The sequence below is a fragment of the Azolla caroliniana genome, unplaced genomic scaffold, assembly GCF_043228905.1.
Source record: "Azolla caroliniana isolate FFs.n. ecotype wild unplaced genomic scaffold, voAzoCaro1.0.p SCAF_11, whole genome shotgun sequence".
Taxonomy (NCBI): domain Eukaryota; kingdom Viridiplantae; phylum Streptophyta; class Polypodiopsida; order Salviniales; family Salviniaceae; genus Azolla; species Azolla caroliniana.
Window position 1 is genome coordinate 16,593,229 of NW_028230446.1, and position 24,396 is coordinate 16,617,624.

General features: G+C 37.4%; 2 protein-coding genes across 3 annotated transcripts; both read right to left on the reverse strand.

Moving 5' to 3' along the window:
• Positions 1-1,958: 1,958 nt before the first annotated feature.
• Positions 1,959-4,862, reverse strand: LOC147858090 (transcription initiation factor TFIID subunit 14b-like). Of its 2 annotated transcripts, none has more exons than XM_087327901.1 (6): positions 4,711-4,862; positions 3,806-3,894; positions 3,489-3,710; positions 3,223-3,407; positions 3,019-3,134; positions 1,959-2,218 (listed from the first exon to the last, which is right to left on the reverse strand). In XM_087327901.1, the coding sequence occupies exons 1-6, from the start codon at positions 4,783-4,785 to the stop codon at positions 2,120-2,122; spliced, it is 786 nt and encodes a 261-aa protein (XP_087184027.1). In that variant the 5' UTR covers positions 4,786-4,862; the 3' UTR covers positions 1,959-2,119. The 2 variants fall into 2 exon arrangements, with proteins under 2 accessions (XP_087184027.1, XP_087184028.1); XM_087327902.1 differs by having other exon boundaries at positions 3,784-3,894; positions 4,711-4,726.
• A 2,538-nt stretch (positions 4,863-7,400) lies between these two features.
• On the reverse strand, positions 7,401-13,443 carry LOC147858091 (casein kinase 1-like protein HD16). Its single transcript, XM_087326692.1, has 16 exons — positions 12,672-13,443; positions 11,773-11,898; positions 11,619-11,692; positions 11,456-11,525; positions 11,249-11,304; positions 11,090-11,161; positions 10,871-10,965; positions 10,658-10,724; positions 10,452-10,581; positions 10,062-10,280; positions 9,772-9,902; positions 9,335-9,509; positions 9,170-9,260; positions 8,879-9,036; positions 8,358-8,546; positions 7,401-8,234 (listed from the first exon to the last, which is right to left on the reverse strand). The coding sequence occupies exons 1-16, from the start codon at positions 13,332-13,334 to the stop codon at positions 8,175-8,177; spliced, it is 2,376 nt and encodes a 791-aa protein (XP_087182818.1). The 5' UTR covers positions 13,335-13,443; the 3' UTR covers positions 7,401-8,174.
• Positions 13,444-24,396: the final 10,953 nt, after the last annotated feature.

A 24,396-nucleotide genomic window follows, 5' to 3' on the forward strand; every position in this document is an offset into this window, starting at 1 on the left:
GAACAAAGGCATTTTCCGCAATCATTTAAAAAAATATGATGTGCAATGAAGTTATGATATTTATTTGGCTTGTACATGGTGCTTGATAGGGTCTACAAACATTAGATCATAATCATATAGTTGACCTATCATGGTTTTACCATTAATGCCTTCTACAAATCAATGTGCAAAGGGCAAGTTCTTTTCGTTGTTCTTTGATTCATAGGCTCATTACCAGTGTCACCGTCTTTAACAACATTTAGTGAATACAACATCATACCCATTTCACTTTACCTAAACTCATAACCTTATTGAACCTGAAAATAGATCATTTCCCATGCATTGTCATTTTTACAAGGCTACCTTATAATGAAGCCACTAAAGATTGTGCCATGTTTATAGAGCTTGTGTTGCCACATTGTTTATACAAGTTAGCATTAGATCAACTTATTGCTCAAGACATCTCATATTTGCATAAGATAATTCTTTTACATGATGCACTAACATGTATGAAGTAACGTATAGTTTTACTAGGTTTGACAATTAATATTTATTCATGACATCATACACTTTCTTTCAAATATTGAGTTATCTTTTCGCTTGTAATTACGATGTGATAAGATCTCCATAGGCAATGCTGGGGATAATATGGACGATATGCATGTTTTAAAGATCAATGTTATAGAATTCACATGTAACCTACTTACCTAGAAGTGGATTTGTCACTTGGTTATCAAAATTTTGAAAATATATGATATTAAATCTTACAATGATAAGTATGTCGTAATATATATGGCCTTGATACTAACAATCCTTCAAGTATATAATGTTGATACTAACAATCGTCGAAGTTTATTGTGAGCTTGTTAGTATACTGAAGCATAACATTGATGTTTTCTCACATTTTTACTCATAATGTGCAGCTTGGCAATCATTTTGAAGGAAAATTTAGTTTCGTGTTTTTCTTGACTGCCATTAACATCAATTTCATCTTTCTTGTATTCATAACTTTAACTATTCCTTTTTCACGAAAAAGCTCACCCTTCATTCTAAAAAGCAGCTACTTTTTTTCCAGCTGTTACTGATTCAACACTAACTGTAGTTGGACAATGCTTGGTTCAAGTTGGCTGTTAATGTGATTTAGAGGTAAAACCGCTAGAGGTGACATTCAAGTCGCAGGCGATCTGCCATAACAATAATCAGGAAAAGTAGATCTGTAAAAGAATATGCACATCGTTGAAAATAAAAACTGTGCAGCTAAACCAATCAGAACATTTAACATTTGGCATCAATAAGCCTTGTTTTCATGTTGAAGTGTTCATTGAACATGAAGCTCACAACAAACACATGAAGAACTAGAATTTGCAGAGCTTTACCATCAACACTAGAGTGAAACACATTAGAAAGAATGCATGATATTTGAATGATCAAAAATATGAAAGATAAGGGAACGTCGAGCACAAGTCACGATTATGAAATGAGTCAAGAATTCAATGCTTATTTTATTACCTTGACTCATTTATCTTATGATAACCATAGATGTAATTATAAATATCAATCAAGGGAAATGACAATTTAGTTGAAAATTGCCATTTCTCACTTGGTGATTAACTTGGCATATCCTCAAATAATTAGAATCACTCTATTACATTAATTTGAGATGGTTGGCCTATGCTATAAAGCTCTCGAACTGTCAGTTAGTTGGCTCGCAACAAGAAAGACGGTTGTATTAGAACCAAAAATCCTTAGCTCCACCTTCTCCATGAAAACTAGAATGATGCTTCAGAATCCCCAAAGAAGACAGAACCATCCTCCATGAAATAAGAGGAAATGCAACCTGCCAAAAACCTATAGATGGCTACAGTCTACCCCAATGACAATCTGAGGAAGATTATGGCTGAACTGCAATTCTTACGTAATTCAATCAACGAAAAAATCACTTATCCATCATTCTCCTAATAAAAGCTTTGATAAACAACAAAAAATCTGATGTGTTCCATTTACAAGTAACTGGCATATTGTTACAATGTGAGGAAGCACCTTTTGATACATGATGCATCTTGTTCCTACATGACATCGCACACAAGAACGATTAATTGACATTTCCTTAAAATGCTCCATTACAATATATCATCAACAATCACGCCTTCAACTCGTGTGCTGCATTTGCCTTCAGTTGTATAGCCTCTGCCTCAAGCATATTGAGGTCTCGTCTCAATTTCATGATTTGGCTCTGGACCTAAAACAAAGATAAAACTAAACGTTAGAAGTATAACAGATAAAACTAAACGCATGGCATGAAAGAAATTCTCGTCATAAGCATGAACCCAGTTAGAAGATAACTTAGTTCTCATCATCACTAATAATGATAACAACTGTGTTTCCGAGGAGTTTTCTTATGACCTGATGAACTTACATAAATTCCTTGGACATAATCTTTAATATACAATGCACGTGATGGTAAATTGTCATAAAGAAGTCAAAAGTTTTCATCTTTGGCCATTTATGGAGACAATATCTGTCTCCTAGACAAGGTCAGCATGAAAGAGCTAATTAAACCATGAAATAATCCACTATACCAGCAAAGCTTAAGACATTTCTCTTTGCCAGTAAAGCTTCCTATGAAACAGCTAAATTTTCTTAATCTTAGATCTTCATTATTATTATTCCTTGATGCTCATCGTCCTCCTGCAGGTAAAACCAACAAATGCACCTCACAAGGATATTGAACTATGTCATAAAATGATCATTCGTGTCAATTACAATTAGATCCATACATACAAAACATCATACTAATGGCAAATGAGTATGCTCACAAGTCTCACAGGTAATGCACAAAAGTTATATGGCGCTTGTGTATTTCAAATGCCAGATAGATGGTTGAAGTGTTCAAGGAGAAAAGGTGTTCCCTATACTATATAGGCATGCCTGGAAGGAAAATGAATGCATCCATAGACAGGGACATCAAACAATTTATCATGTATGTACTTATCTCCAATCACTACTCCAGAAAAGAAAGCATGATAAACTGCCTCCTACCTGCTGCCGTGCTGCTTTCAGGCGTGCTAGTTCATCTAAATCCGAATGTTTGAGAAACCATTGCACTTGGGGATGGTCTTTTGTATCACCTTTTTTCTTCTCATTATGAGTATCAACTAACACATCAAACAAAATATTCATATAAGTCTAAACTCCAAACTAAAGTTTTTGCATGTATTTGTAACCAGTCACAATGCACCATACCTGAAGGCATAGGCAGATCATTAAGCGATCCAGTAATTATCACAGAAGGATGATTTCGAACCCGTTGTATAAATGTTTCTGAAGGCTCAGAAAAAACAATCTCATCATATGACTCCACAACAACGGGCTTCTTAGTGGATGGTGGCCCTGAATCATCATCTGGATATAACTTTAAATGGTGAAACCTGAAAAAAAAATATTGTATGAATGAAAATTTCAACATGGATATATGATCACATGAATATGAAAGGAAACACATGACATACAGCTCAATTGGCTTCTCCGCTGCATCACCATGAAATATTATTGTTATTCCAATTTCAAATTCACCCCATCCTGTCTCACTGAGCTCAAAGGGTGCTGAATCCACAACCCTTGTAGGATTATTGAAACTGGGATGAAGCGTAAAGACTACTCGCTTGATAACCAATCCAAGATCTTCATTCGATATGCTTCTTATATATACTGTCCACTTGTGGGAGTGATACCTAAACCAAAAGGGATCAAAAATCGTGAGAATTTTAGTTCATTGTCTGTACAAACATTAAAAAGTGTGTTTACCGCATCAATTGGCAGCACATACTCATCCGCCTTCTTCCCTAGCCAGTATGCAATTGTTCCATAGGCTATCGGTAGTGATATCTCAACTTCTTTGAATCGTCGGATCAAACTCTGGGAATAGCAATAATACAAGACATTAATTGGGTTTTTAGACAAAGTGATGCACTATATTATTTATTTTCGAACATGTTAATGATTTATAATGGTAATAAAATGAGAAATATTAACAGTAAATTACAAAAATAAGTTCAGATTAATTTTAATAAACTGTGATCTGCTAATTTTACGAAAATGACAAGCTAATTATAAGAAGAGGAAATTTTACTACTTTATTTCATCTTCAAACAGAAGTCTTTATAACAACTTTTCAAATTAGATTTCTCTACACATTGATTTTGGCATGATGCAGGGAAATAAGAACTCAGACAACTGAATTTTAATTTATCACGAAAATTGATATCCAAGTTTCTAAAGGAAAAACAAATGACATATTTTCCAGGAGTATATCTTCTTAGAAATAAAATCACCTGATATGACTGTAGGACCTTGATTACATTCAGGGTTTTTGATGTTCACTTTTATGCATACAGCTTCCCATTAACATAACATGCTTTTGTGCTTCTCTAGTTCAGCATGCCTATTTGTTATTAATCCAACCCCAAACCTTTCCGTTAACTTCAACTAAAAATGCAGTCTATCTATCTTGACTCTCGTAGATAGAATTTCTTGCGTATAAGCCTAAAAGGAGGCACCTTTCTATACTTAGATAAACATTTAGCGTATTATAGGAGGAGACGGATACGATTCTTTTCCGAGCTAAAGACAAATACTCAGTTTTTCTTTTAAATTTGATAAGTTGCTAGCGTTTTCTGATGGAAATTGAGAAAACCCTAAAAGACATAGGGTGAGTAATAGCGTGGAATTTACCCGTTCACCAGAGTCATCGACGGCGGAAGACGGATTCGCTTTCTCCTTCTTCGCCCCCACGACGCGCTGCTTCATGTCTGTTCTCTGCTGCTTCTGCCGCCTGGAAGAACACAGACAGACCACTGTGTCTGGGACGCTCGCAAGTAAAGAGAAAAGAGAGATAGAACAGCGAAATGAAAGGAGAGAGAGAGGGGGGGGGGGGGAAATGCAGAGACAAAAAAATTAATCTCCGAAATGCCCCTCCCTGCCTTTGTTCTTCAGGGGCATTTCTCTCCGAGTATTTTTCTTTTTCCCAATACTTACTCATTTCTTCTGTATACTACGTGTGTTCTCACTAGTCCTAGAGAAAAAAATGTAGGCTTTGCAAACATAACAAAGCTTTAAGAAACAAATCCATGTGCTTGCATTGTTCTTCATCACCTCATGTGATCTCCTTTACAACATGGTAACTATCATAGCTCGCTCAGATGACTTGTCATCGAACCTAGGCCCCACCACGTTTAGGGGGGGAGGAGAGAGAGAGATTGCTCTTTTCCAATTAGATAGCATTGGAATGGTATGTTGGTTGTTGGGAGCCCCATTGTTTCCTCATAGATGTCTCAGATTGAACTCATATGTGTATGTTGTATTCACACATAGAGACTTTGTGCTTCAATCTATGAATGCCCCTTCGTAGGAAGGAGACACATATCAAGAACACATGTATACTCTAGTCCCATAGGTCAAATTTGGCCTCTTTATGGACGATAAAAATTTTAATTCTAATTCAACATGTTTGACTATTTTGAGTGCAAGTATTGCACCTTTGTCAACCCCATCCACTTCATTATTAATGCACCTATGCAATATCATTTGATGTCCTTTGTGAGCATAGCATTGATTGTTAGCTCAAGTAGTATGTCAACATTCTATCTTGATCTCTAACCATTTGTGTATGGCTTGTGCCCTAGCTACACAAGAGAATGTTGCTTTTATTTGTCTTCCACTTTTGTTTGCCAGCACCCCAACCTTGGTTTAGTAAGAAATGTGCCTCTATACTCTTTACTTACCTACACAAGTGTGGACTCTCTTTAAACTCTCTAATTAGATAATTTACTAACCTCCCATATTGATGGGCACCATTCAACATGATGTCGTTGTCTTCATTCAAGTTGGCAATGTAGGAGCATCATTTTACCTTCCCAATGTCATTCCAGGTAGAGAAAGGGAGGGTCAAATTTTCCCCAAACCTCAACACCATGTAGCATGTATTAATTCACAAATGCATTTAAATGTTCGATCTTCATCTACTATAAATAAATATTGCTAAAATTGCATTTGGATTCATAGATATAATAGTTATCCCAAATACATATCCTTATATGATGGTTTACAAGGAATGCTCACCACAAATTCAATAGCTTGTACACACATCCCTCAACGAAGTATGTGGAAGAGATCATCTCACAAAGTTGATCGCCTCTCCTTTATAAGGTGTATGCAATGTTTTTGCTTAAAGTCAATCTTGAAAGTTGCTCACTTTGTGCTACTTTCATAAAGAAATTTTCTATGTTGTTCATGCATAAGCCATGTAGAGGAGATGAGGGTGAGAATTGGAGGGTGATGGTGAACAAAAAGGAAAGACAATAAAATAGATGGATATGTTTCCTACTCATCCACGGAAGTAAGATATGACCTATGGAGGTACAATATGTGTAGAGTTTAGTGGTTCATGATGTTCTAAGAATATTAATGAGTGAACATGGGTACTGTGATAGAAGTGTTTGTAGGAATTGGATGGGATTGACAATATGCAAGTGGGAGGGGGATTGATCAAATTGAAGCCCAAGGAACATGGAGAACTATCTACCAACACCACATGCAAAGGAACACATTTTTACATTATGCAGAATAGTAAAGGAAAGCATAAGCTCACATTCAAGTTCCAAATATCAATTCATCACAGTAGTTCATAACTGTCATACTGCTCACAATAAAAGGCAATAATGAACATGAGATGGCTTGTGTAATATCAACCTCTCAATGTATATTATTCGCCTTAACTTCTGATTCAAGATTCAAATATCAACTCATTGAATTAGTGCCTCAAGGTCATGAAGCCCACAATAGAAAGCAATAATGCACACAAAATGGCTTGTTTAGCACCAAAACCTCATAATGTATACTAGCATTGAACTCTAGTTTCCATTTTTGTATGAGCATAATATTTCATTGGTTCCAAAATTTATGTAAGTTGTTTGCAATTATGAATGCACTTCATAACGCTACCTAGGGGGCACCATATGTCATCTGTAGAAATGCTTTTCAATTTTCTACAGTCAACGTGTAAGGATCAATTTTAATTCGCAAAAAAATAACACAAAATAAATACATTTCAGTGCTTCATACTCACGCAGATCACAGGTACTCATGCAGATGACAAGAACATAGAGAACGTCATTTCCAATAACTCCAAAGCAAAGCAATCTATACCATCGCCACACGTAAAACTCCGTGTAATGACTGCATTCTACATTTAAAAGCTAATACACAGTCATGAAAACAAGCAACATTACATTTCAACACAGGAAAGATACACTGCACAAAGACTTGAGATATTTGATTGATGTGCAAAAAATACTAGAAATAGATGCAAGCATTCATAACTGCAATGATAATAAAAAAGGCATCTTAGGAAATGGACAAGGAAAAACATCCAAGAAGCTTGAAGCCTCCATTCATTATAAACCCCATATCAACTGCGCCCTTCACAGACTGAAACAAGATAAATGTGCAAATTTTTTTCATGTTTTTACACAGCTAATGATGCACTGAAAAGTCCCCAAGATATATATGTTTTGTCAAAATAGAGGGACTAAAGACTTATATATACAGCTCTCTTCTCTTAATTTCAGTAAACAAAGAAACCCAATAATCTGATATGTTCATGGTTCATAACTTCAACAGTAGCCCGATTCAAAATTTTAGCCATATTTGAGCCTCATCAGGAAAAGAACAGCCAGTTGATTGGTTCAGAAAACTGCAAGGTTTGTAGACAGCCTTAATTTGGGTATATAATTAGTTTACCAAAGCATTAGCAGTCCAAAGCTGCCTGAAATATTATCTACAAATAATAATCAAAGCTCTTAAAAATAATGTGTCTTGAGTTTAATCATATCCTGGAGCTTTGGAAAGATATCATGACCTGTGTCTTGTTTTCCCCGGGGGACTGAAATTTACAAATACCTTAGTGGTATCTGAGTACGCTAATATGACTTAAACAAATATCTAGTGCTACTAACATCAGCATAAATTAAATAACTGTCTATTTACCATATACTCCCAAGACAATTAGATGCACCTATCATAGTACGACATCGACATGCTATGCTATACAAACCATTATCACATATCAGTCCTCAAGCAGATATAATTCCTCAGTTCAACAAGGAAGAATAATGCCCAACTTCGACCCAAGGGAACTTTCATGATACTGTTCGCCCATAGCTTATTGAAGCCAGATACAGATTCTTTGACCATTTTTCCTAAATATAGTCATGTTAAAGCAGAGGAAAATACATCAGTTTTAATTTCCAAAAAATAAAAGTTACGTTCTTACCATGCTTAATTTTGAGTGAGTGCATATTCTATAACACAAATAATCATACCTTCACATGTGTACTTGGAAAAGCTGATGTCCGGAGTGTTTCCTGTGTTTCATCGACTGGTTTTTTTTTGGGCACACTCAAAATAAAAGCTGCTTGATCCCATGTTGCAGCTGTTGCTGTTATACGATAACCATTATCCCATCTTCGATGAATCCCTTCACTAGGATAAAGAAAATCCAGCTCCACAACCTGAGAACAATTTCCCCATCAGATTTTTACGAACCCAGCCATTATCATTTGAAACCCAAGGAACAAAAATCCAACATTAAGCATAATATCATCTTTTGTAGTATATCATTCTATGCTCAGACTCTATATTTCCTTCGAGTTGCAGCCATATAATTCATTCACAAGAAAATGACATTCGGCGAATAGTCAATTCTTAATTTTCTTAGAGCATACAAAATGAACCAAGTAAATATCATCAAAACATATTTTTGTCGAATTTGCTAGAACCAAGGGCGGTTGCAAGACTCGAATACCAGAAAAACAGATAGTATTCCAAAATTAGTAAGACTAACTTGATCGGAAAAACCAGCATTGCGAGACATAACTACTCCCCAGCGACTTCCTGCCGTTGCCATAGAGGTCACATAGAAACCTTCTTTCCATTTCTTGTTAATCCATTTAAATGGAAAAGAGTCACTAACTTTGTAAGATTGTTGCGTGTACAAAGTGCCTAAACAAACAATTACAAAAAGAACATGTTATGATGGTGCATATTTTCTTTAGCAGTCTAATTTCCTGGTTTTCCATGAGTAACAGCTTTTGGTGCCAACTTTTACTCTTTGAAAGCAACCTTCCAAACCTACCTTTTGACATTACCACCAAGGAGCTTCCATTGTCAGCCCCAGCTATGGTACTGATATAGTAATTTTTTTCCCATTGCTCCATTATCCACTCCTGGAAATAAATCAGTAGTATGACACACCTATATATATAGCAAATACTCTCATATTTATCTCACACTACCTTACCTTGTGAAGGAAAACTTGTGAGATTTCATAAACTTGTGATGAGAAGCCAGTTCCAGCATCCATAATTAATGCCCAAAGATTTGCAGAAGACGCCACACTGCTAATGTACAAGCCATCTTCATTTCCCTTCTCTATATGCTGCACAAGCCTATTATCTGCCACATTGTAATGATACCTGCCAATCAATACAACCCACTTCAATAATCATAAGTGCAATATGGAATCCATATCATAAACCCCAAAACAAACATATTCATAGCAAAAATGAAATCAGAACCAAAATTATTGTCATTTATTCAATTGTATAAAACTGGACAACATAATTTTACTATTACATAAAAAAACACAGCGCATGAATGTTCACCTTTATACCTGCCTAAAAATGAGCTCTAGTATGGTGTCCTCAAGCTTGATTAAATGGATTTATCCCCACTCACCTTTGTTTCATGGGCCGGCGAGCATTGTATACAGATATCCATTGTGTGGCCGGCATACCAAGCCGGATTTTTTTCTTTGGTTGATCATCCTCCACATCCTCTGTGGTCAATCTTCCACGCTTTTGCCCAACCTGTATGCAAGACAGTTTCTTTATCAAGCTATCAGAACCTATATATATATATATATATATATATGACAATTTCATTATCAAGCTGTAGGTAAGGCAAATGTATTATCAAGCTATCACACCAATCACAGCTATAGCAAACCAAATGTTCTCAGAACTTACCTTTTGCGCGCCATCGGTATTTATTGGCCTTACATCAGGATTTGGTCCAATAATTCCATCAAACTGAGAAATGAGGCTGGCATAATTTGGCTCTTCATCGAACTTCATGTTAACCACAGTGTCTAAGAAATTCTTAAACGGGGCAGGACAAAAACAGCAAAGCATATCTGGAGAAGTGGCCATCTTTTTCTTGCACACAAGGAATCCTTTGTTATCACCCTATAATGCAAAAGGAAATACATCAAGCTCTTAGTATCTACAAAACATGTTTTGCACTAGTATCATAGTATACACAGACCCATATTCTATGTACTAGATTATTCTCTAAGTACTGCACAGTTGGTTCCACACTTGTATTTTGAATTTACAAGGTAATATGCAATGCTTCACCTGATAACCTTGCCATGGAAGACGACCACGAAGCAGAAAAACCAGTGTATAGGCTAGAGATTCTAAATCATCTCTTCGACTACCTGTTCTGCCCAAATGTGCATGCACACTAGCATAACGCACAGTTCCCCTGCATTGAAAAGACTAGTGAGACCAGGACATTGGATGAAATGGAAGGAGCACGGCAAATTATTTTTCCCACAGACCTGAACACGTCTGGCCTCTGATCATATTCTATGTGTTTCCCGGTATTTGTATCTCTCCATTTTGTGGCTGTGACAATATGATCCACAAGAAGAAAAAGAAATATAAGAGTGAGCCACATAATGTATCCAGAACAGCAGAAAAATTTCAAGCCAATCTAGATGGTGACCAGCATTTGGGAAACAATTTACGGTGTCCTGAAAAAGAACATTCACCTAACCCAAGATCGATTAAGAAGAGTTTCTTCTCATCTGGTGTACCGGAGGGCCCAAGCAGGAAGTTCTCAGGCTTGACGTCTCCATGCACATAGCTTCACAAAACAAAAGATTAAGTCAGAAAACTTTGCAATACAATGCTGGTTTTGAGAACGCTTGTCAAGAAGTTGAAAGAGCATTAAAAAATGAATTAAATATAGTAATAGATAGATTGTTCACCCTTTCGCATGAATCTTTTCAAGGATTGAAATTGCTTCTACAGCTATGCAGGCTACCATTTCTGTGCACATTCTGCATATTCACATGATGTAAAATCAGGATGGGTGTAGTGGTCACATTTTTTATCCTAACAATACCAAAAGAAAGAAAACTACATACTGTTGACCAGATGTATTCCATATATCCCACAGGCTAGGGCCCAACATGTCCATGACCTTCATTACAAAACCATATTGCAATTAGTAATAACCAAAATAAGAGACATTTACTAGCCTTTGCAAAAACTAAAGTGAAACATAATAACATTCCTTTACTAAAACCAAATTAAGAGGCATTTCACTGGCATAGAGAAACATTACAGAATACCATTATGTAATAATCTCCTTGACGGCCCTTGAAATGAACACGAGGCACCCCATGACTGCCTCCAAGAGTACTTATTTACGAAAAAATATTGAAGTATAAGATGTCAAAGAAATAGAACTGAATAAGATGTGGCAGAAAGAAATAATGTAAAAGGACAACATACTTGTACACTTGCCACTCATAGGGTGGTCCATGATTGCATCCCTTGCTGTTTCTGTGTTCAAACTTAAGTGCTACCTACAATACCCATCCGCGCGAGGCAGGGTCAGCAAGCAAAAACATATATATTATGAATCCAAAAAGACATGTTTCTTCACCTCAACTGCTCGAGGACCTGTGCGTTCTGAGCCACCATTGACCTTGCGACCAACATATACTTGGCCAAAACCACCTTTGCCCAGTTTTTTCTCTATCTTATAGACTGGGGAATCCCCAACTTGAACCTAGCCAAAGAAATAAATCTCTTTGTTAACGATAAAATTTCTAATTTTTTTGATATAAATTCTTCAATTTATACTTCACTCTTCAATGTGCAGCAATATCTTTCCTACCTTTGAGTACTTAAATTAAACATCCTTGCCCCAAATGCATGAATCATGCAAAAACAACAGGGACATTAACTCTTGAATTATAGCGAGAGAAATCAAAATTAATCAATGTATGAGAAGTGCTTGCATCAAGTAATGCTTCACTGCTTTCTAAGAGAAAAACCCAGCATGAAGAATCCTAAAAGCATAAATTCTTAAAAGAGGCCGAAAGAATATGCATAGCTAGCAAGGGTACTCTTTTTTTATGAATGCAGCTTGAAAAAATCAACACAGAGTTGAATAAAAAATACACATCCCATAAGAACAACAATCCATAGTTTTAAGTATGACTCTGTACAAAAACAAAATGACAAAAAAAGAGTCTTCCATACCTTCTCAGAAAGAGAGCAATAAAATTTGAATAGACGGTACAATCTAACAAGAGCAACAAACTATGGTCTTGTGTATGAAATTTGGAAGTCCAAAAAGAATATCGAAGAAAAGGATGCGCATTTTTTCATACCTTTTTCTCAACAAAGAAAATATGTTTTGCACAAACATGTTGAATAAAACATATACACATCACTCCAGCAAAAGTGCAACAATCTATGTTTCTCTATCTGTGAAACTTTGAGAAGTGACAAAAAACAAAAAAAATATCAAGAGAAAGATAGTGCATTTCTCCATACCTTCTCTGGGAGAGGAGCAACATTCCCATCATCTTCACCTCCTACTCTAGCGGGGCCAGCGGCAGCAGCCTGATCAGCACTTTCTTCATCCATCTTGTCTCTCTCTTTCTCTTTCTTGGAAGGTGGGGTCGTCACTTCCTTGGGCTCAACACCTGGAAGTGCTCGGGTCTGTGGGGCTTGAGTCGGCTTGTTACGCTTTGTCTGAGTCGGGATAGATATATCGTTAGGCTTCGTTATAGGATTAGGATCAATTTTGGGTTTAGACTTAGTTCTACGGGTAGGTGTAAGGTCTTGAGGTTTATTCAGAGCAGGATTATCCTTGGGAGTTTTCTTTGATTCCTTTCCAGGTATAACTCTGTTACTAGTTTTAGGAGTGTTGACGGTGGCAACAGCAGCTGCTGTTTGATGAGTTGCAGCGAGTGCTGCCTCCCTGGCAAGGGCGGCTCGAGTTCTGACAGAGGTGTTAGGGGGAGGCAAGGCAGCAGATTTCTTGGTGCTTCCACGTTTACACTTGGGAGCAGGATCTACAGAAGGGGACGTGAGAGGATTAGTCGGTATTCCTGCTGCTGCTTCTTCTTCTTGTCGAGGAGGAAGGCGATCCTTGCGGCGTGTCTTTGCTCCGCTGCCATCGCGCTCACTGCTGCTCCGCGGTTGTTCAGGCATTCTTCTTCACCCATGCGATTTCTCGAGGACAAAGACGACGACCTGAAGGCAGCGGTGGCTCCAGAGTTTGGAAGAAACAACATCGTCTTTCCGCTCGCAACTGCGGAAGGAAGCAGAAGAGGAGAGAAAGGCTGCTCTGCGAGCGATCAGATCATGGTGACAGTGGCAATGGTGGTGGTGGTGGTGGTGGTGGTTCTTCTTCTTCTTCTTCTTCTTCTTCTTCTTCTTCTTCTTCTTGCTGTTGTTAAAGAGGAGGCGGAAAGAAGAGGTGAAAGCGAAGAGGGAGTAACGCCATAGCCATAGCCATAGCCATAGCCGCTGCTGCTTCTTGTCTGCTGCAGACCAAGGCCGTCAGGGACACAACAAAAAACAAGAGCATTATTTTTCATTCGCCCACCCCACTCTCTACAATTACAATTTACAACCAAAAACAAAAACACATAGTGGAAGAACGGTTTGGCAGTTTGGCCATTTGGTGTTTATAAAGGCTCGACTCGAGCTTCCTTAACAGGTTTGAGCTCAGTTTGGGATGGCTCCACCGGAAACCAAACCGGTTTCCAAATGTTACGGCTTAATCGGCTTGGACAAACAGGTTCCTAAACCGGTTTATGAACCGGTTCAATTCAAGTTTGGAAACTCCCTATCCGACAAGTTAAGCTAAAACCGAACCATCGTCGATTCCTAGCACTCTCACCTTCTTCTCTCTCTCTCTCTCTCTCTCTCTCTCTCTCTCTCTCTCTCTCTCTCTCTCTCACTCTTTTTTTATTCAATTCAAGTTTGGAAACTCCCTATCCGACAAGTTAAGCTAAAACCGAACCATTGTCGATTCCTAGCATTGTCACCTTCTTCCCTCTCTCTCTCTCACTCTCACTCTTTTTTTATTCAATTCAAGTTTGGAAACTCCTTATTCGACAAGTTAAGCTAAAACCGAACCATTGTCAATTCCTAGCAAATGCACCTTCTTCTCTCTTTTTTATTGGAAGTACCTTACCCTAGTGGTAAGTTGTTACATTGGGTTCGAAATCCAATTATTCCTACCTCCATTTCAAGATTCCTATCTTCCTAAGTAATGTCCCACTCAAAATTCACATGCATGCACATAACTTCGCAACATTGGAGCATCAAATGCAGGATGTCTAACGAATTCTTAACATTGATCGACATAAGGATTATAAATTACTTATGATTAAAGAATTGATTGAGGAGAGATAGATAAATAGATTATATTATCGTATTCGGAGGTCAAATATGACCTATGAGACCAAAAATATTACATTTCACGTGATACGTGTGAAAGTGAGTAGTGATTCTCGATGTTCAAGAACTTTACCAATGAATGTTGCAATCAAGAGTGGACATTGTGGTTGTAAGAATTCGTGCAAGGATTGGGCTCGGTTGAAGAGATGTGGAAAGCATGGTTGAATATGATCAAAGGCAGAGCATTCTATCAAAATGTGATACTCAGACTCTTGAACTTGTTTAGGGCAAAGTGTGCATAGCCGGCCACTATCGTCACTTGTGCCTCAACGCCTCATCTCACATCACAATGCATGTGAGCTAAGTCGCATGGAAGCAATGGTTCGAATGGCAGATAACGGGATGGGCTCTAACATGTATCGATGTGTACGGTTTCCCCATTATGCAAAGAATATGGTTTTGTGGTTAGGTTCAGAATGTGTAGTATAATGTGTGAAGTGTAAGCCTCCACATTTGTCCCATGTCATGATACATTAGTGTTGCAAAAAGCCCTCATTTACTGAGGAATCTAGTGATGCATCATGAAACAAGTGTCTTGCATTCCATCTACCAAACCATTTTTCTATATCTTGCATCCAACCGGAACACAATGTTTTGATTTTATGCGCCTTTTGGATCTTTTCTAGAGAGAGAGATAGAGAGAGTCTTAGGTTTTAGCTATGAGGAAATAATATGATCCCAAATGAGTAAGAACCTCTACAAAATGTTTATAATTTCACATTTACATTAATTCATTGTCCAACTAAACTAGGACTCCTTCCCTTCCAAGTTTGGAAGAGTGCAAATGTTAATAAATTATAACTCATTCCCTTTATCACATCCATACCCCATCACAATAGCAAGCTCTCTTTCTCTCACTCCTTCCTTCTACAAGGAGTATTCATTGTATCCCTCAACCATAACATCAAAGGTGGGATGTCTGATAGATACTTGACATCCCCATGACCTAATCCTCGTACACTCTTGATGCCACCAGGGGTGCCAATGAGGAAGAGAGCCATGCAAGCTCAATGGAAGTATGGGACAATGAAGGATGCTTTAAAGACTGTGGTGGAATAGATGCAAGAGGTGGAGTGTGAATGCATATGTGAGAAGGAAGTGAGGGTGGATTGGGTGGAAGGGGATGACGATGACAATGAGGAGGAGGAGGAGGATGATGATGATGAGCTTCATAGAAACACGTGAAGTCTCAGGTGTAGATGGACCAGTGTGAGATTATGGGAAGCCCAATCAATGAACAGAAGTATGGTTCCCTTTTGTTGAGCATTATGGAAGTCGGGCACAAACATGTTAATTATCAGTCCAATTTCTCATATATGATGATATGGTTCGAAGAAACATCAACGACTAACTCTAAAAGTATGATGTAAATCATTATTTTGGAATAAGTTTGGATGTAACTCTACAATCAACCATTCTAGATATTTGTGAGGGTCATTAGCCAAGCTTTCCAACAATGTAAAGATATTTGCTCCACAACAGAGACCATTAAAGTACACATTATCATTGGCTTAATATAGTTTCCCAAATTCTAGCAATCTTGCGTTGCAATATAATTTACTAGCATCACTCTGGAACATACAACAATAGCTCCAATACCATTTTTCTTGCAAAAATCGTATAAGTAATTTGCCAAAATATTTTTACAAAATATTCCAGGTGGATCTTTACTAGGAAGACTTAAGAAAGTTTGTTATTTAAGTTTTAAGTAGACATATTTTTCAATCTCATGTGAGATTATAAAACCCTTACAATTTCATTTTAGGAGGATTAATGTTATAGTAAGTTGGTTCTCGTTTATAAGCTCTAATAATCGTTTTTATTACGATATGACAATGAGATAAGTTTTATTCTTCATCAGCCAATTATCATCCTCAGATAATCGCAATTGGTAAATTCTTGGTGGAATCTTATATTTTGACGAGTAATTAACAATAGAGCTCATCAACCATTCATGTATTACCAATTTAACCTTTTAATGTGAAAGTCCCACGATTGTGTTTTCTTAAGGTTCCCTACATATCCATCACCTAAACACTAAATGTACAATAGAATTGGCATTGTTTATATGACAATGATCATGCCATCAACGAAATATCTGAAGTTAATGCAATGATGTCAAAAGTTAATTGTGATCCATGACATGCACATGTATTCTTTCTTACTACTGCCAATATCGGCTTAGGTATAATTTATAATATGTTAAAGGTATTATAGTTAGCCACGTATGCAATAACATGTTTCGTTTTGTATTTAGTTCAACTATTTAAAAACGTCATGAATGCATAAGTTAGTTTGGTTTGAAATTGTAAACTATTTGTGGTAGCACATGAAAACATTGGTTTGTCATGATAGGAAATATGTTTTAATATTGTTCATATTGAAAAGCAAACCCACACCGTATCATAATAAAAAAGATTCCAACAACAGAATTTTAGCAGATCTACTTTGGCGTAGAATACATGGTCTCGTTATGATGTATGTATTCCTTTTAATCCGTAGTGGAAATCATGATAATGTAATAGAATCGAACAAGATAGTATACCCTTCTTATGTCTAAAATAAACATTACATACTTCACGAAGATTAACATATCTATATTAAGTACTTTCCAATTACATTCATGGATCTTATCCAACATACACTCACAATCTACGACTAATCAAGTCATATTTACTGACTTACTATGTTATTAAAATTGCACTAAAGTTTTAGTAACTAATAAAGTTATGTTTATTAATGTAATATAATAAGTTGTTGGACTCCTTGAAACGAGCATGTATAACATTGAGGTGAAAACGATGGTGACATTTGGGGTTGTAAGCATTGTAAGGTGGCTGAAATCGGTTTATCCCACTACATGACAAAAATTATGTATGTTATTGTAAACAAAATATAAAATAGAACTGAGAACATTACAAGGTGGCTCAAATTGGTGAGATGTAATAAAATTTGATAACAAATTTATGGGAAATTCTTATTAAATTACTTTTATAACTTTACAATATAAAAAACACCAATTTGTCGTAATAAATTTTGATAACAAAATTATAGGAAATTCTTATTAAATTGCTTTTATACCTTTGGGGTATATACTATAAAATATAAGACGCATATAATAGAATTTTTAATATGTTAACTTACGACACATGGAGTTTTCATTAGTTACATGCTCTTAAATTATTGTGTACAATGCATGGTTTGTCTTTATGTCAAGTCTTTCCAAGGATAACCTTAGTTTTATAGTTATTGCATGTAAAAAACAATTCTAAAACACTTATACGTGTGTACCTTCTAAAGTATTTGCTAAAAGCAACACGTCATCTATATCCAATTGAGCAACAATAACCTTTTCAACATGTTCTTCTTTACGTGCCCAAATTATTGAATTCATGACACATAAACCAAAGAGAGTTGTTGAGAGTGCACATTGTTGCTTAATACCAATAATGTAAACGAAAATTTTCGTACGTCCATCTCATGTTTGCATACAACATATCAAATTCCTCTTGACGTGGGAAATCACAAGCATATATCACTTGGTACTTTGAGCTATCTAATGTGTCTCCAATGTATGTTTATAGGTCACAAATATCAAAATTCACCCACTATGGTCGTTTGACAATTGTGTGCATCATGTGTTATATCTCCTCTATGTAAATATTCGATCCAAATTGTATTCCAATTGTGGGGGATGCTCGTGGATCGGTGGTCTATGGTAGTATCTTTAGCATGGTGCTCAATACTAGGTTTAAAAATGTCGCCTTAGGCCTTAAGGAACTCTAGTGGCCTTAATGCATGACAATGACAAGGATATGGGAGACAAGTAGATGCTAATGGAAGTATTGTTATTTAAGGAACCCTTAAATAACTTAATGCAAGACAAGCATGAGGAAAATCTAGAAGCAACAACACGCGAGTTGAATTACCACTTTCCAATGGCTGTTAATACACAAGTCCCACTTAATCACCAAGTTTTGGCAGAAAATCTGGAAGCAACAACACGCGAGGCGAATTACCACTTTCCAATGGCTGTTAATACATAAGTCCCTACCGGTGGGAGCATGGCAATGTGGGAACCTTAACTCTCCTAATTGCGTAGAGTGCCCACATTCAGTAGAATCCATACGACACGCTCTGTGGGACTACCCAACGTCCCATAGAACATGGCGGGGGGTTGGCCGCTTGTTGCAGTTATGCCAGGTGCAAGGTTCAATCAAGTGGGGAAATATATGCTGGCTATCATGACAGGCTGCAATTGGCCGATACGAGCATCAGGAGGAGGGGATGACTTTGGTGATAAAAGCACAAGAGGTTCTTTTCTCCTCCAGCAACAATGTCCACTATTTTCCTCTTAATGACAAATCTCAAGAGGTGTTGGAATTGGTCAGCCCAATAACCCTTTGGATTCTATGGAAACAACGATGTAGGCGAGTCTTCTCCAACCAAACCACCCATCCAACAAGGTTACTGCAAGAGATATGGAGTGAAATTGTAGCCACTCTGAAGAGCCAATATGATGGCCTTAAAGGTGGCTCCGAGGGAGTTGAAAGACAACGCATAACCTTCATCCAACAATGGTCGTCCTCTCCCTTTCTTGAGTCAGTGGGCTTCCACATTAGATGGAACTATCGCGTCCCTTTAGGGATTTGTACATAATCGCCTCATTTGTAAAATTTTATAACTAATGGAAGGAGTTTTTTTTTGGAAAAAAAAGACAAGCATGAGGAGATAATCAATACTTAGGGTACCTCTCTCTTAAGAACTTTATGCTAAGACCTACCTAATATATAAGAAAGGGGGGTGAAGTTTGCATCAACAAATAAATGGCTTTATGCTAATTAATTGTCTACTTCAAAGATAATGGATAGACATTTAAAAAGGAACTAATTATTACTTTCAAAAATACCCCTTCATTTCTTCCTTTTAATCACACCAAATGTCCTTAATATCTATATCTTATAGTTATATGGATCTATATTGTCAGACTTGTATGTCCCTGTCAGATTATTAACTCATGGCACACATGTGGGAAGTCAATAACATGGATAGACCCACATGAAAACATATGGCACGAACGAAGAGGAAACATGTTTTTTTGTTTGTGAAAAGTGTATGTTGAACCTTGCTTGGCATCTAGAGTGAGCTCTATGTTGGCTTGATCAACACAACTTGATTGACATCCTCCTTGGCCTGCTTGACTTCATGGTTAGATTGGTTTATTTATGGCATGCTTTGTGTCTACGATATGACCTTGCCTCCATGTTCGTGTCCATTACCATTGATTTCCTTGGAGTTGTCTCATAGTACAATGGCTACTTGTGGTACATGGAGTTTGTTTATTGTCCACATCCATTCATCATCTTCATTTTGTGACCAAAACATTGCCCCTTGGTTTTATACTTGATCCAAGAATTATTCAAGGTATTGAAAACAAATTTGTGGATGGAATCAATGAACATGTCAAGTGGATCAAGTGTGTTTTTAGCCTTCATTTGATCAAACAAGAGGATAACACCACAGAGGGGGTTGGTATACCCATGACATCCAAGGTTGGGATTATGTTATTCTTATTAAGGGATAGGAGATAGTTGAGGTTCAAGGAGAGTTAAGGTACCAAGACATAAACGTGAAAATATTCCAGGAATGCTCGAGGTTGATGTGTCATTCAAGGTAACATAAGAGCATCAATATTGGGAAAATAAACAGTGTATGTTTGAGAATAATATCAGCTACTAAAACTAGCTTGTCCATACTCTCCCATTAAAATGATGAAAGAAAGTTTCTACATTCTTTCTAGTCATTTATCAAAATATTAGGATATAAATTGTAGCCACTCTGAAGAGCCAATATGATGGCCTTAAGGGCGGCTCCGAGGGAGTTGAAAGACAACGAATAGCCTTCATCCAAAAATGGTTGTCCTCTCCCTTTCTTGAGTTAGTGGGCATCCACATAAGATGGAACTATCGCGTCCCTTTAAGGATTTGTACATAATCGTCTCATTTGTAAAATTTTATAACTAATGGAAGGAGTTTTTTTTTGGAAAAAAAATAAAAAAATAAAAAAATTAGGATATAGAATATTTAAAATGAATGGAAAGTCTAATCTTTTCTGTACAAATAAAGAGTTTTCATTATTAGTTGCTTTTTAAATCCTTAATGCTTGTGGAATTCCAAGTTTCATTAATACACCAAAATATTATGATCCTTATCATTTGAGATATTATACAAAGCCTGAGATTGTTCTATACCTTAGTCTTCAACAAACGTATTATAAAAAATAAACTTGGGATAAGGGGTAGGGGTAAGTTTTGTAAAACTAAAAAGTCACTTCACAATTACAAAAATGTAAGAAATTTTATCGGAAAACATAATTTTAAAAACAAGCACAAATAATTGTGACACAAAATTTCCAAGCATTTGAAATTTTAAGAGTAAAATATAGGTGGATTGTGAAGCATGAGGTATAAATTTGTTGTAGATGAGGGGGTGGGGATTATGACCAAATTTGTGGGGGGAAGGACAACAAGAGTTCTAAGTTTGTTGTTGTTTTGGGAGTTGTTGGATAGTTCTATCCCTCCAAGGTTAGGCCTTGTGGATCTTAATGTTTGACTTTAAGAAACGATGGCAAGGGCTTCACTTATTTTCAAATACAACTTTTGGTCTAAGGTGGAATTATGCCATACCTTCTTTTCTTTTTTTTTCCAAAAGAAGAATATACTCCATTAGTTAAAATGACATACAATACACAACTTTAGACATTACCTACTTCCATATGGACTACATCACTTATTTATCTTACACTAAATAGCCCACATGTTTGTTCTCCATGTTTGTCGTGTCATTCACGCCCCTCTATCATCTAATGGGAGGGGGGAACAACCATCTCGATACTACGTATTGCCATCGTATCTCCACTCCAATTTTTGTAGCCATCGGTGTAGTACACCATCGTTTTCTGAATTTCCGCCTCATTAAATCTGAAGCATCATCTGTTCCATCAATCCGCTCATATTGGGCCCTCAATGTAGTTATTAGCATGTGCCATATTAGCTTAATAGATTCTGCTGGAGGCCGTTTGTTTGCTGAAAATACCTTGGTACATCTTGCGGTCCAAATGTTCCATATGATAATGGGTGCTAGCAACATCCATAGATCTACAATTTTCTGCTTCTGGGCATTACTTCTAGGTGCACTGTTACCAACGATCACTCGAATAGTTCCATTCTCCCCTCTGTACATAGTTGTACATGTGCTATCAAAATTCTCTACGTCATCATCAAGACAATTCCAACAAGCATGTCCCCAATTGAGGGTAAATGAGCTAGAGGCATGGCAAAGCAATCGTAATGCCCTTCTCCATACTACCGTAGCCTCATTGACATTCCCAAAGACAATGGGAAATGCTTTCTAGTTGTCCACATGCACTACATCTTGGGTCTACATTGGGGCCTTTAGCCCATGCCCCTACTGGCAAGGCTCTATGCACAATAAGCCATAAGCACATCATTATCTTGCGGTCACCGTTGTCATGCCATATCATTTTCTAGAATTTAGCTAATCTCCTTTCACTAATGCCCTCTTGTATCCAAAATTTACGAGCTGCAATATCTTGGTGTTCTTGTTTTAGGATAATTTGCCTCCCGATTTTCGTGTTGTACCTGAAAAATTGCACCAACTTGGCACCATCACTTGGACCTTGAGTTTTCCAGAAATACATCGCGGGGTCCCATGATAGCTTATTTGTATGCCCTTCTATCGGCCAACACAATGTTGTTGGTTTGAGCTCACTCAGTTCGGGGTAAACTATCATAGCCTTTCCATTTTTTGCAAGCAACCTAATCGGCCTTTCAGTTTGATAGGCTGGTTGCTCACATATTACCCTTCTATGCTCTATTTTGTAGTAGCATGCCTCATTAGAGTCGGCTTTCGTTCCCTTAATTCCAACTATATAATTTTCAGCATCGATGAGTCCTGTCCATTCCATTTTAGAGGGGCTTATGGCTGCTTCTTCCAAGATTTGCCCGCTGCGTGCAAAGGCATCTGTAATCCTCATTAGCATGCATTTATCCCTGTTTATCCTCCATATTCTAGCCTTTTGAGTGCCCACATAATTACGTAGAAATCTCTTCCAATTTGCCAATGTATTCCCTTGGGCATTGATTAAATTGGCCCGTTTGAAACCTGTTTTTTGTCCTATCATCAGCCCATCCACATCTCTAATTAATGGGTTCCAAACAATAGGCATGTACATTCAAGCATATGCATCATTTCTCCACCTACAAACGATTCCCTTTCTTATTCCATTCCATGCCTTCATAATTCCAACAACACATATACTCTGTGTACATCCCCGGTATTTGGGTCGCATTTCAGGGACAAACCCCCAAAAAGGGCTACTTGGCCAACTCCCGCCATGTCTTGGCAACCACATCTTCCATCTGCGTTGCCAGAGAATTTTCCAAGGTGCCTCAGGGGGTTGCAAGCTCCTGACCACCAATTTGCCTAGCAAAGCCTTCATTTGCACCACAAGATCTATTAGTCCCACCCCACCTTCACGTTTATCTTTTATGAGTGTAGTCCATGCAACCTTTGCACAAGCATGTTTTTCCTCGGTGCCCCCCCATAAGAAATTTCTAATCAACCTTTTTATCAATTTCATTGACTTGGGTGCGATTATCCAACATGCCGCAGTAGGCCATATTGTGGCCATTAGCACCTGATTTGCAATCACAATCTTGGCCGCAAAGGATAATTTTCTTGCATTCCACCATATTAACTTCGCTTTTATTTTGTCCACAAGTAGAGTGTAGTGTTCTGAGCGATCAATGTCCATCCCGATTTTGAAACCCAAGTATCTAGTAGCTTCTCCTCTCCTCAACCATCTGAAATTAGGGTCTGGAGCCCAATTTACCACAGGCTTATTGCTAATCCAAATGCGCACTAATTTATTCCAGTTTATATTCGCACCCGACCCCCTACAAAACTCATTTATTGCACTTTGTAGTCTGTCCAAGTTGTTTGCATCCCCCTTAACATAAATTCTTGTATCATCAGCATATTCTGTATCAAGCATCATTCCTACATTCTCGGGTAGGGGAAGGCCTTGTATTTGCCAATATCTATCACTAATCTGATAATGCAACGCTTCCGCTGCAATAATGAATAGGTACAAGGCCAATGGGCATCCCTGGCGTACCGACCGTGTCATCCTAAAGCTCTTCCCCAAGCTTCCAGCCATTAAAACCTGGCTGGAAGCATCCCTATAAAAGGCAGCCAATCCAAGGATCCATTGCTGCTCGAAGCCTAGGGCAACCATCACTGCTTCTAGGAATTCCCATGAGATCCTGTCATATGCTTTTTCAAAATCGAGTAACATTACTGCTAGGGCCACTTCTTGCTCCTCTGCCCATGCTGAATACTCCCAAAAAGTTATCACATTGTCAACAATGCTCCGGTTTTCGAGGAAGCCAGTTTGCGTTGTATGTATTATGTCCCCTAGGACCGTTTTCAATCGACTACTTACAACTTTAGCTATGATCTTATAGCCATTAGTGAGAATCGTCAAAGGTCGCCAATTATCAAGCATAGTTAGATCTTTCCCATCCTTGGGAATTAAATAAATCATTCCTTGACACAGTGTCAGAGGCATTAAACCTTCAGCCATAATGTATTGCATCCCTTCCAACATGTCATCCTTAATTAAATCCCAATATTTGATGTAAAAATATATAGGGAGTCCATCTATGCATGCACAACTTTGTTTGTTCATATCTGAAATTGCATCCCACAATTCTTGTATACAA

What these genes read in the sequence shown, in the direction of transcription:
- LOC147858090 (XM_087327901.1), bottom strand. Translation starts at nt 4,785, where the DNA reads ATGAAGCAGCGCGTCGTGGGGGCGAAGAAGGAGAAAGCGAATCCGTCT. An exon ending in TCGATGACTCTGGTGAACGG is followed by an intron (nt 3,895 to 4,710) that starts GTAAATTCCACG and finishes TGCTATTCCCAG; the next exon opens with AGTTTGATCCGACGATTCAA. An exon ending in CTAGGGAAGAAGGCGGATGA is followed by an intron (nt 3,711 to 3,805) that starts GTATGTGCTGCC and finishes CTTTTGGTTTAG; the next exon opens with GTATCACTCCCACAAGTGGA.
- LOC147858091 (XM_087326692.1), bottom strand. Translation starts at nt 13,334, where the DNA reads ATGCCTGAACAACCGCGGAGCAGCAGTGAGCGCGATGGCAGCGGAGCA. An exon ending in CTTGGTGGTAATGTCAAAAG is followed by an intron (nt 9,037 to 9,169) that starts GTAGGTTTGGAA and finishes TTGTTTGTTTAG; the next exon opens with GCACTTTGTACACGCAACAA. An exon ending in TTCCAAGTACACATGTGAAG is followed by an intron (nt 8,235 to 8,357) that starts GTATGATTATTT and finishes GACTATATTTAG; the next exon opens with GAAAAATGGTCAAAGAATCT.